At 44.1% G+C, this 12473-nt stretch overlaps 1 protein-coding gene across 3 annotated transcripts in view; it reads left to right on the top strand.

The window, feature by feature from the left end:
- Window positions 1-12473, top strand: part of LOC124040150 (histone acetyltransferase p300-like) — a 50424-nt gene that overhangs the window by 31650 nt on the left and 6301 nt on the right. For 2 of the 3 annotated variants that reach the window (XR_006839690.1, XM_046357053.1), the window contains exons 12-28: window positions 987-1069; window positions 1320-1487; window positions 2576-3037; window positions 3356-3785; window positions 3960-4078; window positions 4208-4447; window positions 5205-5293; window positions 6175-6255; window positions 6894-6950; window positions 7040-7117; window positions 7229-7296; window positions 7430-7580; window positions 8821-8967; window positions 9078-9357; window positions 9591-9785; window positions 9987-10148; window positions 12184-12465. Coding sequence is in view for 2 of the 3 variants with exons in the window: in XM_046357053.1 (XP_046213009.1) it covers window positions 987-1069; window positions 1320-1487; window positions 2576-3037; window positions 3356-3785; window positions 3960-4078; window positions 4208-4447; window positions 5205-5293; window positions 6175-6255; window positions 6894-6950; window positions 7040-7117; window positions 7229-7296; window positions 7430-7580; window positions 8821-8967; window positions 9078-9357; window positions 9591-9785; window positions 9987-10148; window positions 12184-12465 (3092 nt within the window). In the remaining variant the exon portion in view is untranslated. The remainder of the gene's footprint in view (window positions 1-986; window positions 1070-1319; window positions 1488-2575; window positions 3038-3355; window positions 3786-3959; window positions 4079-4207; window positions 4448-5204; window positions 5294-6174; window positions 6256-6893; window positions 6951-7039; window positions 7118-7228; window positions 7297-7429; window positions 7581-8820; window positions 8968-9077; window positions 9358-9590; window positions 9786-9986; window positions 10149-12183; window positions 12466-12473) is intronic. The other variant, XM_046357054.1, reaches the window with a different exon arrangement.

The raw sequence follows: 12473 nt of genomic DNA, 5'->3' as shown, positions 1-12473 counted from the left end.
GTGATGCCCAACTTCTATCAACATGTCTCCTTCGCCACTAGGGGTGATGACGCCCTAGACCACTATTACTCAACCCACAAGCTAGCATACAAGGCCCTCCCTTGTCCCCTCTTGGGCAAATCAGTTCATGGTTCTATACTCCTGCTTCCTGTTTACAAACCGATGCTTTAACAGGAAGTACCCATGATGCGCTCTGTAGAGAAATGCTCCATCGAAGTGGAGGCTATGCTGCAGGACTGCTTTGATAGCGCTGACTGGAATATGTTCTGCGACTCTGCCGATGGCATCGACGAGCTAATCCCCTCTGTTGCCGGCTTCATCAGGAAATGCATCGCCGACGTTGTCCCCACAGTGAAGGTTTGCTGCTTCCCCAATCAAAAGTACATACACCATTTAGACCGACTGCATTCAGCCATGGGCCAATTTCTTGAGAGGATGGTCGGGGGGCCGGAACATAATAGCAAGTAATTTGTGGACTGCAAGAAGCCTAAACAGATATATTATTTGACTGAAACATAATCATTTCAAACCTTGCATACATTTGTATACGATCACGTCTCCATGTGTGGAAATACTGGGGAACAGATTTCCAACATTAAAATAACTTGGAGCTGATTTCCTGGTTTTTACAATCTTATGTCCAACAATAAAAACCAAACTAATTGCTCAACTTGGGAGCCCAAATGAAACATTGGGCTTGCCAGTTGGGGAACCCTGATTCACACAGTGGTCAGTGTAGACCGATCCAGCTTTGAGGACCAGCTCATGAGCTAAATCATCAGCAGATTTGAATTTGGAATGAAAAATGAATGTGTTTATGCAACATGCGAGTGCATTGACTCGTTCTCTAATCAAACCGAATCGCACCGACTCGTTTCAAACTAAAACGTATCATATCCCATGTATCCTCAAAGGGAAATATGCATATCCCTAATTGCTACACTAGCGGTGTTCTCTATATGCTCCTCACGGCTGTTTTTCTTCAGGTATGAACCAGTTCAACCAGATGGGGATGCAGTCTATGGGCCAGAGGTCCACCCCTCCTCTCCCCCTCACACCCATCAACCAGGTCAGTGTGCTCATCAGGCTTTACATGCACTTAATGGGCATAAGCTTTTCATTTGAAAATAAACCATTATACCCAAATATAAAAGTTTGAGTCTTCAATATATCTTATAGACCTATTCCATTGCAAGAGGAACCATATGTCATAGCACTAATGTATACATTGATGCCACATACAGCGTAATCCCCAGTATCCAAAGTGTCAAAGGACTAATATAAGTTCTATTCTAAACCATGTCTGTTGTCTCCTGCAGATGGGCATGGGGAACCCCAGGATGGGCCAGCCCAACGTGGGCCAGAACCAGTACCTTCCCCAGGGACAGTTCCCAGGCTCCAGCCCAGGACCAGGCCTTGGCACGGGGCAGCCCGGCATGGCACAGCCCGGCATGAACCAGCAAGGCAACCAGGGAGGCATGGCACAGGTGAGAGAGGTGGAAGTATGTGGTCTATGTCGATGGACAGATTGGGTACGCAAAAAGTATTGGTGTTTGACCATACAAGGGCTTCAATGCTGTTTGTTTTAATTAAGGTTATTAACTACCCAAATTTTACTAAAGTTGCTTGAGTTTTGTCATTTTTGTATTTGCCAAGTCCAATGGGATTTAACAGTTAAAAAAAAAATATATATATATATATATATATATATATTTCCACACTCCGTTTGGAATAATACATTTACATTTACATTTAAGTCATTTAGCAGACGCTCTTATCCAGAGCGACTTACAAAATACTGTGACATTGTGAAAATTATTATGCACTTTTAGTGTAAGAGCTCTAGAAGAGCTAGTTTTCAGTTTACCTATCCCATACACTCCTAGCTAAATTCTTGCTTGAGAAGTTGCTCTTTGCTAAGCTATTTTAATTTATTTGACCATTGTTTTCAATTAAAAATCACATTAAGGTATTTAATTGTTACCCAGAAATAATTTATTCATGAAAGGCTGTTATCAACAATGACATACTTTCCAATGAACTCTGCAACTCTTCCAACTATTAACTTTTTTCACAACTGCCACCAATTTGGTTTCAAAACATTTACAACACATATTGACAGGGTCAAATGTGTGTAAACAATATAAAGGATATTTCATGCTGAAATCCTCATTTCGTAACACCAACTGTATTTGATGGGTTCTATATAGGATGTTTTACAGCTTTGTCATTTTATTTATATTACAATCGTCTTAATTTATGATTTTATATATTTTACGTTATGAAAATACTTATGGAAAGTTTCAAATTCCTGTAGTTTACTGGTGAACTTCGGAAGTTGCAACCATAGTTTTGAATTTAATCATATTAACTAAACCAACTAAATGTAATCACTAATACGTTCCCACACATCTGTATATGCACCAGTCAAACCCTCCTGCCTGCACTAGTGTGTCCTCATGTAGTGGTTTATTGGAGGATGTCCCTGTTGAACATGGTTTATGTTAACCTCTGAATAATGTATGAATGCTAAATGCCTCATCTGTTTTCTCCGTTTCCCTCTCTCTCCCTACAGACTCCAATGCCCATTCCTTCCCCTCTCCCCGCCAACAGCCCTCTAGCCGGGCCCGGTTCGGTCGGAGGGGGTAGCGGTGTCCCCTCGGTGGGGCCCATGGGTCCCCAGAGTGTGGGTGGAGGCCCTTCGTCCAACAACCCCCAGCAGCCCAACTCAATAACCCACCTCTCGGCCATGCGCCAGAGCTCGCCCTCCCCCGCCCGCAGCATCACCCCCACACCCCACCAAACACCACCCAGGCTAGCAGGCTCACAGACCCCCCAGCCCCACACCCCTAACCCGCCCCAGCTGCCCCCCCCAGGCCCCCAGCAGCAGCTAGGGCCCGGCAGCCAGGGGCCAGGCTCCAATAAGCCCATGCAGCAGGGAATGGGAGCAGGGGCCACCACGCCATCTCACCCTGGTCACCTCTCCACAACACCCAACCCCCATGGGGCCCAGCTCCCTCGCACGCCTCGCACTCCGGTGAGATTAATTTACTTGATTTATTTGATCATTTAGAAAAGAAACATACTGCTATAATCATCCATTTTCAAGACATGGTATAAATAGGACATTGGTTTACAGAAGTGATCACAACATTGACTCCACCATGATACATACAGCTGCAAAATGGAGCAGTTAATGGTCAATGTAGTAAACAATTATTTAGGAATTTCCTCTGACCTCTCGCCTGACTCTCTCCCTCACTGTAACACCCATGGGGGTTGTTGTTGCATTCTCTTGTAGTATCAATATTTTTCTAACTTTTAGCTTTTGCTTTCTCTCGATCCCTCCTCACAGATGTCCCAGAAGGGTGGCTTCCAGTCGCAGGACTGTCAGGCTCTGACCCCAGCGTCAGTCAGCAGTGTGGACACGGCCTCCCAGCAGGCTTCCCAGTCGGACGCCTCGGCCTCCGTGGACCCAAAGGCGGAGGTCAAGCAGCAGCAGGACGAGGAGGACGACTGGGAGGAAGGCTGCTCCAAGGGGGGGAAGCTATCCAACATCAAGACTGAGAACAAACCCATCAAAATGGAGGGGGTGAAGAAAGAGGAGTGTGGAGGCCAAGGGGGCAAAGGTGTTCCCATGGAAACGTTGTCATCGTCGGGGGTTAAGAGTGAGGAAAGGGTGAAGATGGAAGACCGGAAACCGGAGGTGAAGAAGGAGCCGAAAGAGGAGGAGAAGGGATCAGATTCCCCTGGTATTCCGTCTGGTGCCCAGAGCAAGAAGAAGAGTAAGGACTGCTTTATTCTGTTGATGATTCTGTGACGGCATATATACTATGTGCAAGTTGTACGTCTATACACTATCTGTGGTTATGTTCTTGCGGAGTTATAGTCTGTTTCTGAATCCAACTTCAACCCTAACCTCTCTACCCCTTCCCCTCTTCTCCTCCCACCTATCTCAGTCTTCAAGCCAGAGGAGCTGCGCCAGGCGTTGATGCCTACCCTGGAGTCTCTGTATCGCCAGGACCCAGAGTCTCTGCCCTTCAGACAGCCTGTGGACCCTCATCTACTGGGCATACCTGTATGTACTGTACATTCACACTGTTTTAGTCTGGTTTTAATGTTCTATTAAAAAGATATGTACTTTTTACACAAATTTCCCACTTGTCAAATAATAAAGGAAACTTGACTTGACCATACCCCTCTCCAGGACTACTTTGACATAGTGAAGACCCCAATGGACCTGTCCACTATAAAGCGTAAGCTGGACACTGGTCAGTACCAGGAACCCTGGCAATACGTGGATGACATCTGGGTCATGTTGAACAACGCCTGGCTGTACAACCGCAAGACGTCCCGCGTCTACAAGTACTGCTCCAAGCTGGCCGAGGTGTTCGAGGCTGAGATAGACCCTGTCATGGTCAGCCTGGGCTACTGCTGTGGCAGGAAGGTGAGATGGGGGTGTGTGTGTGTGTCTGGTTGGTATTCAGCTGTGTGTGTGTGTGACATATAGTTCCCAGCTAGATGTGGTTATTGCATTGCTAGTTTCACATCCAAAACGAGGGGTGGTTAATTTCAGCGTTGGCATAACATCGCCATATTACATTTCAACACTTAATATTGAACATAAACTTGCAGCTATTTATGACTTTGCTAAGTGGTCCACAGGGATGACCGGAGTGACTCCTTTTTATGAAAATGAGAGAAGTGGTGTGGATGTCAGGGTTAAGCCCCTCAGAAGGACCATAAGGCCGGACAGCTGTTGTCATGTACTATGAGCCTGAAGGGCCATGTGACCCAGGGCTGGCACATTCCTTTGGCCTAGCCAAATTGCCTCCATGAAAACGGATTGTTTTTGGCTGGTGAAGAAGCTCTAGATACTGATACAGTGATCGTCTTTGTCCTTTTGTGTATATTGGTGTGTCACAATCATGAATTGGGCCCAGAGTTTTCCCTGGTTGGATGGTCCGGAAACAACTCCTGGCACTACTGAACATAAAGATGCTTTATTGTATGATTTTTCATTCGTAATCTTTGTTCATTGTCCTTCCCCCTGTCTTTGTTTGTACCGTTGTTATTTTATGTGAATCACTTTGTTACTTGTATTGAAAAGCGCTATACAAATAACTTGGGGATTTGGGGAGTAAAGAAGTGTTGATTTATCATCTAACTTTCTCTCTTTCCTGCATTTTTTCCCCTCCCTTCAGTTGGAGTTCTCTCCCCAGACGTTGTGCTGCTATGGGAAGCAGCTGTGCACTATTCCCCGGGACGCTGCCTACTTCAGCTACCAGAACAGGTAGAGAGGGAGCCGAGTGTGTGTGTCTCTCTCACACACACACACATTCACACACACACCCATACACACGGTGATAAATGTCATAATGACTGTATGTTGGATTTTGTGTTTCTCTGGGAGTAAATGGTTTGCCACGTTTTTCCCCATTTTAATATCCATGTGCTTAACGCAATTACATTTTAAGTCGGTCCTTTTTTACTGCCTTTCTGGACATTTCTTCAAACTTCACTTTCTAACAAGAGCTGTAGGCTGTGATCGGGTACGAATATGTACATTCACAAATATTATTTGTGACAGCACTGATACCTGACTGAAGATGAGAAAGGACCCTCTTTAAAATGAGCTCTATAATAGAATAATTGTCTGTGTCGCTGTTCATCTGTTCAGTATCTGCATTGACCCAGGCTTCCCCTCCAGTTGATTCTGTCACTGCTGTATATGTAGCTGTGATGGTTTTGCTCATCTTCTCCTGCCCAAAACGCTAATCTGTGCTTTGCCTTGGCCTTCTGCTCTGTTGTCCTGGATGTTGTCTTGTTCTCTCCTCACCATTCAAATCAATCCTCCATCCAACCCTTTCTGCCCTTTCCCTGTGTCGTCAATGCTTGTGACATCTGCATTGGCTTGCTTTTGTCTGGTCCAATCATGCGCCTCCAAACCCCATCTATCCCCCCCTTTCCCTTCCATCCTGAATCATGATTGGCTGTTCTGACGACGACACCTGCCCTGCCTGCTCTGCGCTCCTCCTGTCTCCTGTGTGCCTGCGTGCTTGCTCCCATCCTGTCATGCCTTGATTGGTGGCTGCCTCTCCGTGCCTTCTCTGTGATTGGCTGTGCTGTTGGGGAACGGTGTAGTTCACCAAAATTTGGGCTTCTTGCTGGCAGGTACCACTTCTGTGAGAAGTGCTTCAACGAAATCCAGGGGGACAACGTGTCCCTGGGAGACGACCCCTCCCAGCCTCCGACGTGAGTAGAACGTTACCATCCACTAGCCTTCCCTCAACTTTTCTTTTGGTTTAACGTAAACTTTATTCTATACTTTTATCTATAGGCTTTTATTTGACTCCTCATATGCTAAGCTTCTCCCTCATATCAGCTTTAAAGTACCTCCATTTGCTGTTATTGTGAATGTCTTCCTTACATGTCTGTGGTATTCTCTCTCCTACAGTAGTTGATTTGGTTTTATTGTACATCTCTACTGTCGCAGTTATTGTTTGTCTCACCTCTCGTAGATTGTTGTTTTCCTCTATTGGCCTACATTTATTCTGCAGCAACTCTTCAGTAAATCAAAATTGGGATGAAAACACTGCATATTTGAAAATCAGGCCAAATAAGTCTTAAACTTTATATGAAATGTTGGATGAGAGCCCTGCCAGAGAAACCAATGCTTTCACCTTGATTGTCATTTGGAGTTTATGAAGCTGTATTTTAATGGTTGGTTAGACTGTGGTTCATTTAAGAAGCTGTATTTTATTGGTTGGTTAGACTGTGGTTCATCCACCTTACCCTTTCAATGTATTTTTTTTCATGAGGCATTGTAACTGGGGGTGGCCTGGTTGCTATTGTTGCGGTATGTGTGTTACATTTCTTCTTTCTAATTTCAGTTCCATCGGTAAAGATCAGTTTGAGAAGAAGAAGAATGACACACTGGATCCTGAATTGTAAGTCCACCGTCTTGTTGAGTAATTACATTTAGTTGTGGCGACGTAAGCAGTCTAATTTATTTCTCTCCTCTCTTTCCTCTCTGCAGACTTGTGGAATGTATGGACTGCGGACGTAAGATGCACCAGATCTGTGTCCTGCACAACGACACTATCTGGCCGTTAGGGTAAGTCTGTCTGCATGCCTTGTTCCCTGTAACCAGAAGAGAGGAAGCAGTTAGTCTTATTAGAAGGTTCTGGCATCTCTACTGACGCTAATTAACTCTTTCGCCCACCAGTTTTAATTGTGATGGCTGCTTAAAGAAGTTGAATAAGACGCGGAGAGAGAACAAGTATGCTGCCAAAAGTAAGTACCGATGTCTTTTTTTATTTTTTAACCCCTTTTTAACCCTAAATATTACTTATCCGTCTCCATTTGAGGTAGTTCCTCCCTCCTTTACCTAGCTTATTTGTAATGAAGCTTATCTCCCTCTCTCCAGGGTTGCCCCACACTAAGCTGGGCTGTTATTTGGAGACTAGAGTGAATGACTACCTGAAGCGTCAGAGCCACCCTGAGTCGGGTGACGTCACCATCCGAGTGGTCCACGTCTCAGACAAGGTGGTGGAGGTCAAACCAGGCATGAAGTCCAGGTAAGGGACAGGCACCACTGGGGGAATAGTGAGCGTGTTTCCCTGAAGTAGAACAGGAGAAAGAGATAAGAGGCAGAACGAGTGGGGTTAATGTAGTCATTTGTTGAATCCCAAATCAACCCCTAGCCGCTACCCCTAGGCACTGTAAATCTGAGAGGATTGGATCACCTTTTTTTTAAATCTCAGAATTTGAGAGGTTTTTTGTTTTCCGTTTCAGAATTGCAAGGTAGAAAGCGTTTGAGACCAGAGCATAGTAGATGGAGAAGCAGTAACTCTGAATGATGAAAGATGGTGAATATATAAATATATTGGTATGCAGGGTTTGGGAGTAACTGATTACATGTAATCTGTATACCAAAACTAACTGTAGTTAGTTACGTTACCAATCAAAAATATAATCACTTTGGATACTTTTGGAAAAACTAGATTTCTACTTCTTGGATTACTTTTAAATTCAGAAAGGATGTTTGTGGGAAAAAATACGTTATGTCACCTTTGAGAAAACAGTGACATTCAATTTAGCATTGGAAAAAAGGTGCAAATTTAAATGTCCAGTGCAGTCAAAAATGTGATTTTCTTGTGTTTTTTAATATTTCCACACTATGAGATTTGAATAATATGGTCAAATTGTAAAATTATTAATAGCCTTTTTGTATAAGAGTTGTTTTGAAAAGAACTTGAAATGTCAGCCTTTTGTGGTGGGATGGCGTTTTGGCCTGCCTGGTGACATCACCAGGTGGTAAATTGGTTAATAGAGCAATAAGAAAGAGTTGCAAACCTCTCTGCCAATATCTAGTTTTCAGTTTTCCCCTCCCAACTCGGACCACTCCGACAGTCCTAGCTAAATTCTTGCTTGAGTAATTGCTCTTTTTAAGAAGTACATTTTGGTACTTAATTGTTATCTAGAAATGATTTAATATTGAGAACAGTTGCATTGGACTTAAGTTTGTTTCACCTGAGCAAGTCTGACCACAAGTCAGAGGCCACTATGATGACACACCAAATGCGTTTGATGGATCCTTTTTGTCTTCTAATGCCTCTTAAGGGGAAAGTAATTGAAAAGTAAGTGAAAGTAATCAATTACATTACTGAGTTTGGGTAATCCAAAAGTTATGTTACTCTTAATTATGCATAGGTACTGTAGATAGAAACTAACGGATTACATTTAGAAAGTAACCTACCAAACCTGTTAGTATGCATGCAGTCATTCTAGCATCAGATGTCTCTTGTCTCTCTCCAGGTTTGTGGACACTGGGGAGATGTGTGAGTCATTCCCATACAGAACGAAAGCCCTGTTTGCGTTTGAGGACATCGATGGAGCTGATGTCTGCTTCTTCGGCATGCATGTACAGGAGTACGGCTCGGACTGCCCTCCTCCCAATCAGAGGTGATAGTTATTGGAAGGGTACATTTTCTCAACTCCGTGGGGAGCAGTTTTATGTTAATGTTAAGGACTGGACCTCATCCTTGCTCTCTCCTCTCTTCATCTCTCCCCAGACGCGTGTACATCTCGTACCTGGACAGTGTTCACTTCTTCCAGCCTCGTTCTCTGAGGACAGGCGTCTACCATGAGATTCTCATTGGCTATCTGGAGTATGTCAAGAAGCTGGGGTACACGACGGGTCACATCTGGGCGTGCCCACCTAGTGAAGGGGACGACTACATCTTCCACTGTCACCCTATGGACCAGAAGATCCCCAAGCCCAAGAGGCTTCAGGAGTGGTATAGGAAGATGCTGGACAAGGCTGTGGCAGAGCGTATTGTGCATGACTTCAAGGTAAAGAGGCTTGAGTGGTCCTTGCGGGGTCAAAGTTAGAATTTTATTAAATTGTCGTCTTCGGCAAGTGGAGGGTTGAGCACACAAGGACAGTCATGAATTGGCCTCTGAGAAGCACCATTTTATCACCGTTCATGTTGTGACAACTTGAAGTGGTGTTACTCATTTGTTACATAAAGCAGGACGAGTGGAGTGTTAAATCTGGGTTTAATATATTTCTGTCCCTCGCTCAGGACATCTTCAAGCAGGCCACGGAGGACCGTCTGACAAGTGCCAAGGAGCTGCCGTACTTTGAGGGGGACTTCTGGCCCAACGTGCTGGAGGAGAGCATCAAGGAGCTGGAGCAGGAGGAGGAGGAGAGGAAGAGAGAGGAAAACAGCACTTCCAACGAGAGCATAGATGTAAGTGGGATGGACATTTACCACAAGGTACATTGCAGTGTGTTCATATGGATCTTTGGGTTTGTTTTGATGTGATTTCATTTGATCTCTTTCAATCAGTGTGATAATTTGATTCTGTTTTTATGTTTCACTTATTACAAAATGATTTTTTTGTATGAATTGCATTTCTACATTGGTTGTAAATATAAAAAAATGGTTACTACTGTGGTGTGTGTAATTCACCTCCAGGCCACGAAGGGCGACAGCAAGAACGCCAAGAAGAAGAACACCAAGAAGACTTCTAAGAATAAGAGCAGCATGAGCCGAGCCAATAAGAAGAAGCCAGGCTTACCCAACGTGTCCAATGACCTCTCTCAGAAACTCTACGCCAGCATGGAGAAGCACAAAGAGGTAGGGGGGAGTGACTGTTGCGTGTTTTTATTGTATTTCTGAACATAAGTTGCGAACATTATTTAGTAAATCAGCCTCGCTTGGAGTAAATTGGTGAGAATCATGTTTAAGATCTGAACGAGTCACTTTTACAACCTAAACACTTTCCACTAAGACCGTTGTAGTGGCGATTTCCTATAAAAAGCTAATGGCACAGGAGAGAGCCGAAATTGTTTTCCAAACATGAACTCTTTTCGGGTGAAGTTCCCATTTATTGAGCATACAAAAGACAAATGGTTTAGTTCCAATACAAATATTTGCATAGAAAAGGCGTAGAGGTGAAATCTATGAGCATGTTCTGTGATATGGTAAGAACTGTATGCCCTCTCTCACCTGTGCTAACCTTTAATGTGCTATCTATATACAGTTGAAGTCGAAAGTTTACATACACTTAGGTTGGAGTCATTAAAACTAGTTTTTCAACCACTCCACAAATTTCTTGTTAATTAACAAACTATAATTTTGGCAAGTCGATCAGGACATCTACTTTGTGCATGACACAAGTAATTTTTTTGTTTACAGACAGATTATTTCACTTATAATTCACTGTATCACAATTCCAGTGGGTCAGAAGTTTACATACGCTAAGTTGACAGTGCCTTTAAACAGCTTGGAAAATTCTAGAAAATTGTCATGGCTTTAGAAGCTTCTGATAGGCTAATTGACATTACCTTCAAACTCAGTGCCTCTTTGCTTGACATCATGGGAAAATCTGAAGAAATCAGCCAAGACTTCAGAAAAAAAAATTGTAGACCTCCACAAGTCTGGTTCATCCTTGGGAGCAATTTCCAAACGCCATGTTCATCTGTACAAACAATAGTACGCAAGTATAAACACCATGGGACCACGCAGCTGTCATACCGCTCAGGAAACAGACGTGTTCTGTCTCCTAGAGATTAATGTACTTTGTAGCGAGAAGTGCAAATCAGTCCCAGAACCTCAGCAAAGGACCTTGTGAAGATGCTGGAAGAAACAGGTACAAAAGTATCTATATCCACAGTAAAACAAGTCCTATATCGACATAACCTGAAAGGCCGTTCAGCAAGGAAGAAGCCACTGCTCCAAAACTGCCATAAAGCCAGACTATGGTTTGCAACTGCACATGGGGACAAAGATCGTACTTTTTGGAGAAATGTCCTCTGGTCTGATTAAACAAAAATAGAACTGTTTGGCCATTATGACCATCATTATGTTTGGAGGAAAAAGGGGGAGGCTTGCAAGCCGAAGAACAACATCCCAACCGTGAAGCACGGGTTTGCAGCATGATGTGGTAGGGGTGCTTTGCTGCAGGAGGGACTGGTGCACTTCACAAAATAAATGGCATCATGAGCCAGGAAAATTGTTGCTTCAAAATATCCACATCTCAAGACATCAGTCAGGAAGTTGAAGCTTGGTCGCAAATGGGTCTTCCAAATGGATAATGACCCCAAGCATACTTCCAAAGTTGTGGCAAAATGGCCAAAGGACAACAAAGTCCAGGTATTGGAGTGGCCATCACAAAGCCCTCACCTCAGTCCTATAGAAAATTTGTGGGCAGAACTGAAAAAGCGTGTGCGAGCAAGGAGGCCTACAAACCTGACTGTGTTACACCAGCTGTCAGGAGGAACGGGCCTAAATTCACCCAACTTATTGTGGGAAGCCTGTAAACCTCTGACCCACTGGGAATGTGATGAAAGAAATAAAAGATTAATCAACCATTCTCTCTACTATTATTCTGACATTTCACATTCTTAAAATAAAGTGGTGACCCTTACTGACCTAAGACGAGGCAATTTTACTAGGATTAAATGTCAGGAATTATGAAAAACTGAGTTTAAATGTATTTGGCTAAGGTGTATGTAAACTTCCGACTTCAACTGTACATGTGATCCATGACCCCAACATATATTGCCCTCTATTGTACAATCAAGTTCAAATTACCCTTGACAAACAACATAAAAATAAAACCGGTCTAAATGTCTTCTCCATTAACTCTGTTCTGCTCTCTCCTCGCCAGGTATTCTTTGTGATCCGTCTGATAGCGGCGCCTATGTCCAACACGCTGGGCCCCATCACGGACCCCGACGGCCTAATGGCCTGCGACCTGATGGACGGGCGCGACGCCTTTCTCACCCTGGCCCGCGACAAACACCTGGAGTTCAGCTCGCTGCGCAGGTCCAAGTGGAGCTCCATGTGCATGCTGGTGGAGCTCCACAACCAGAGCCAGGACCGCTTCGTTTACACCTGCAATGAGTGCAAGGGCCACGTGGAGACACGCTACCACTGCACCGTCTGCGAGGTGAGGGT

The sequence above is a fragment of the Oncorhynchus gorbuscha genome, linkage group LG07 (assembly GCF_021184085.1).
Source record: "Oncorhynchus gorbuscha isolate QuinsamMale2020 ecotype Even-year linkage group LG07, OgorEven_v1.0, whole genome shotgun sequence".
Classification (NCBI taxonomy): domain Eukaryota; kingdom Metazoa; phylum Chordata; class Actinopteri; order Salmoniformes; family Salmonidae; genus Oncorhynchus; species Oncorhynchus gorbuscha.
Note: the sequence above shows the minus strand (reverse complement) of the source record. Positions and strands in the feature narration are given on the sequence as shown.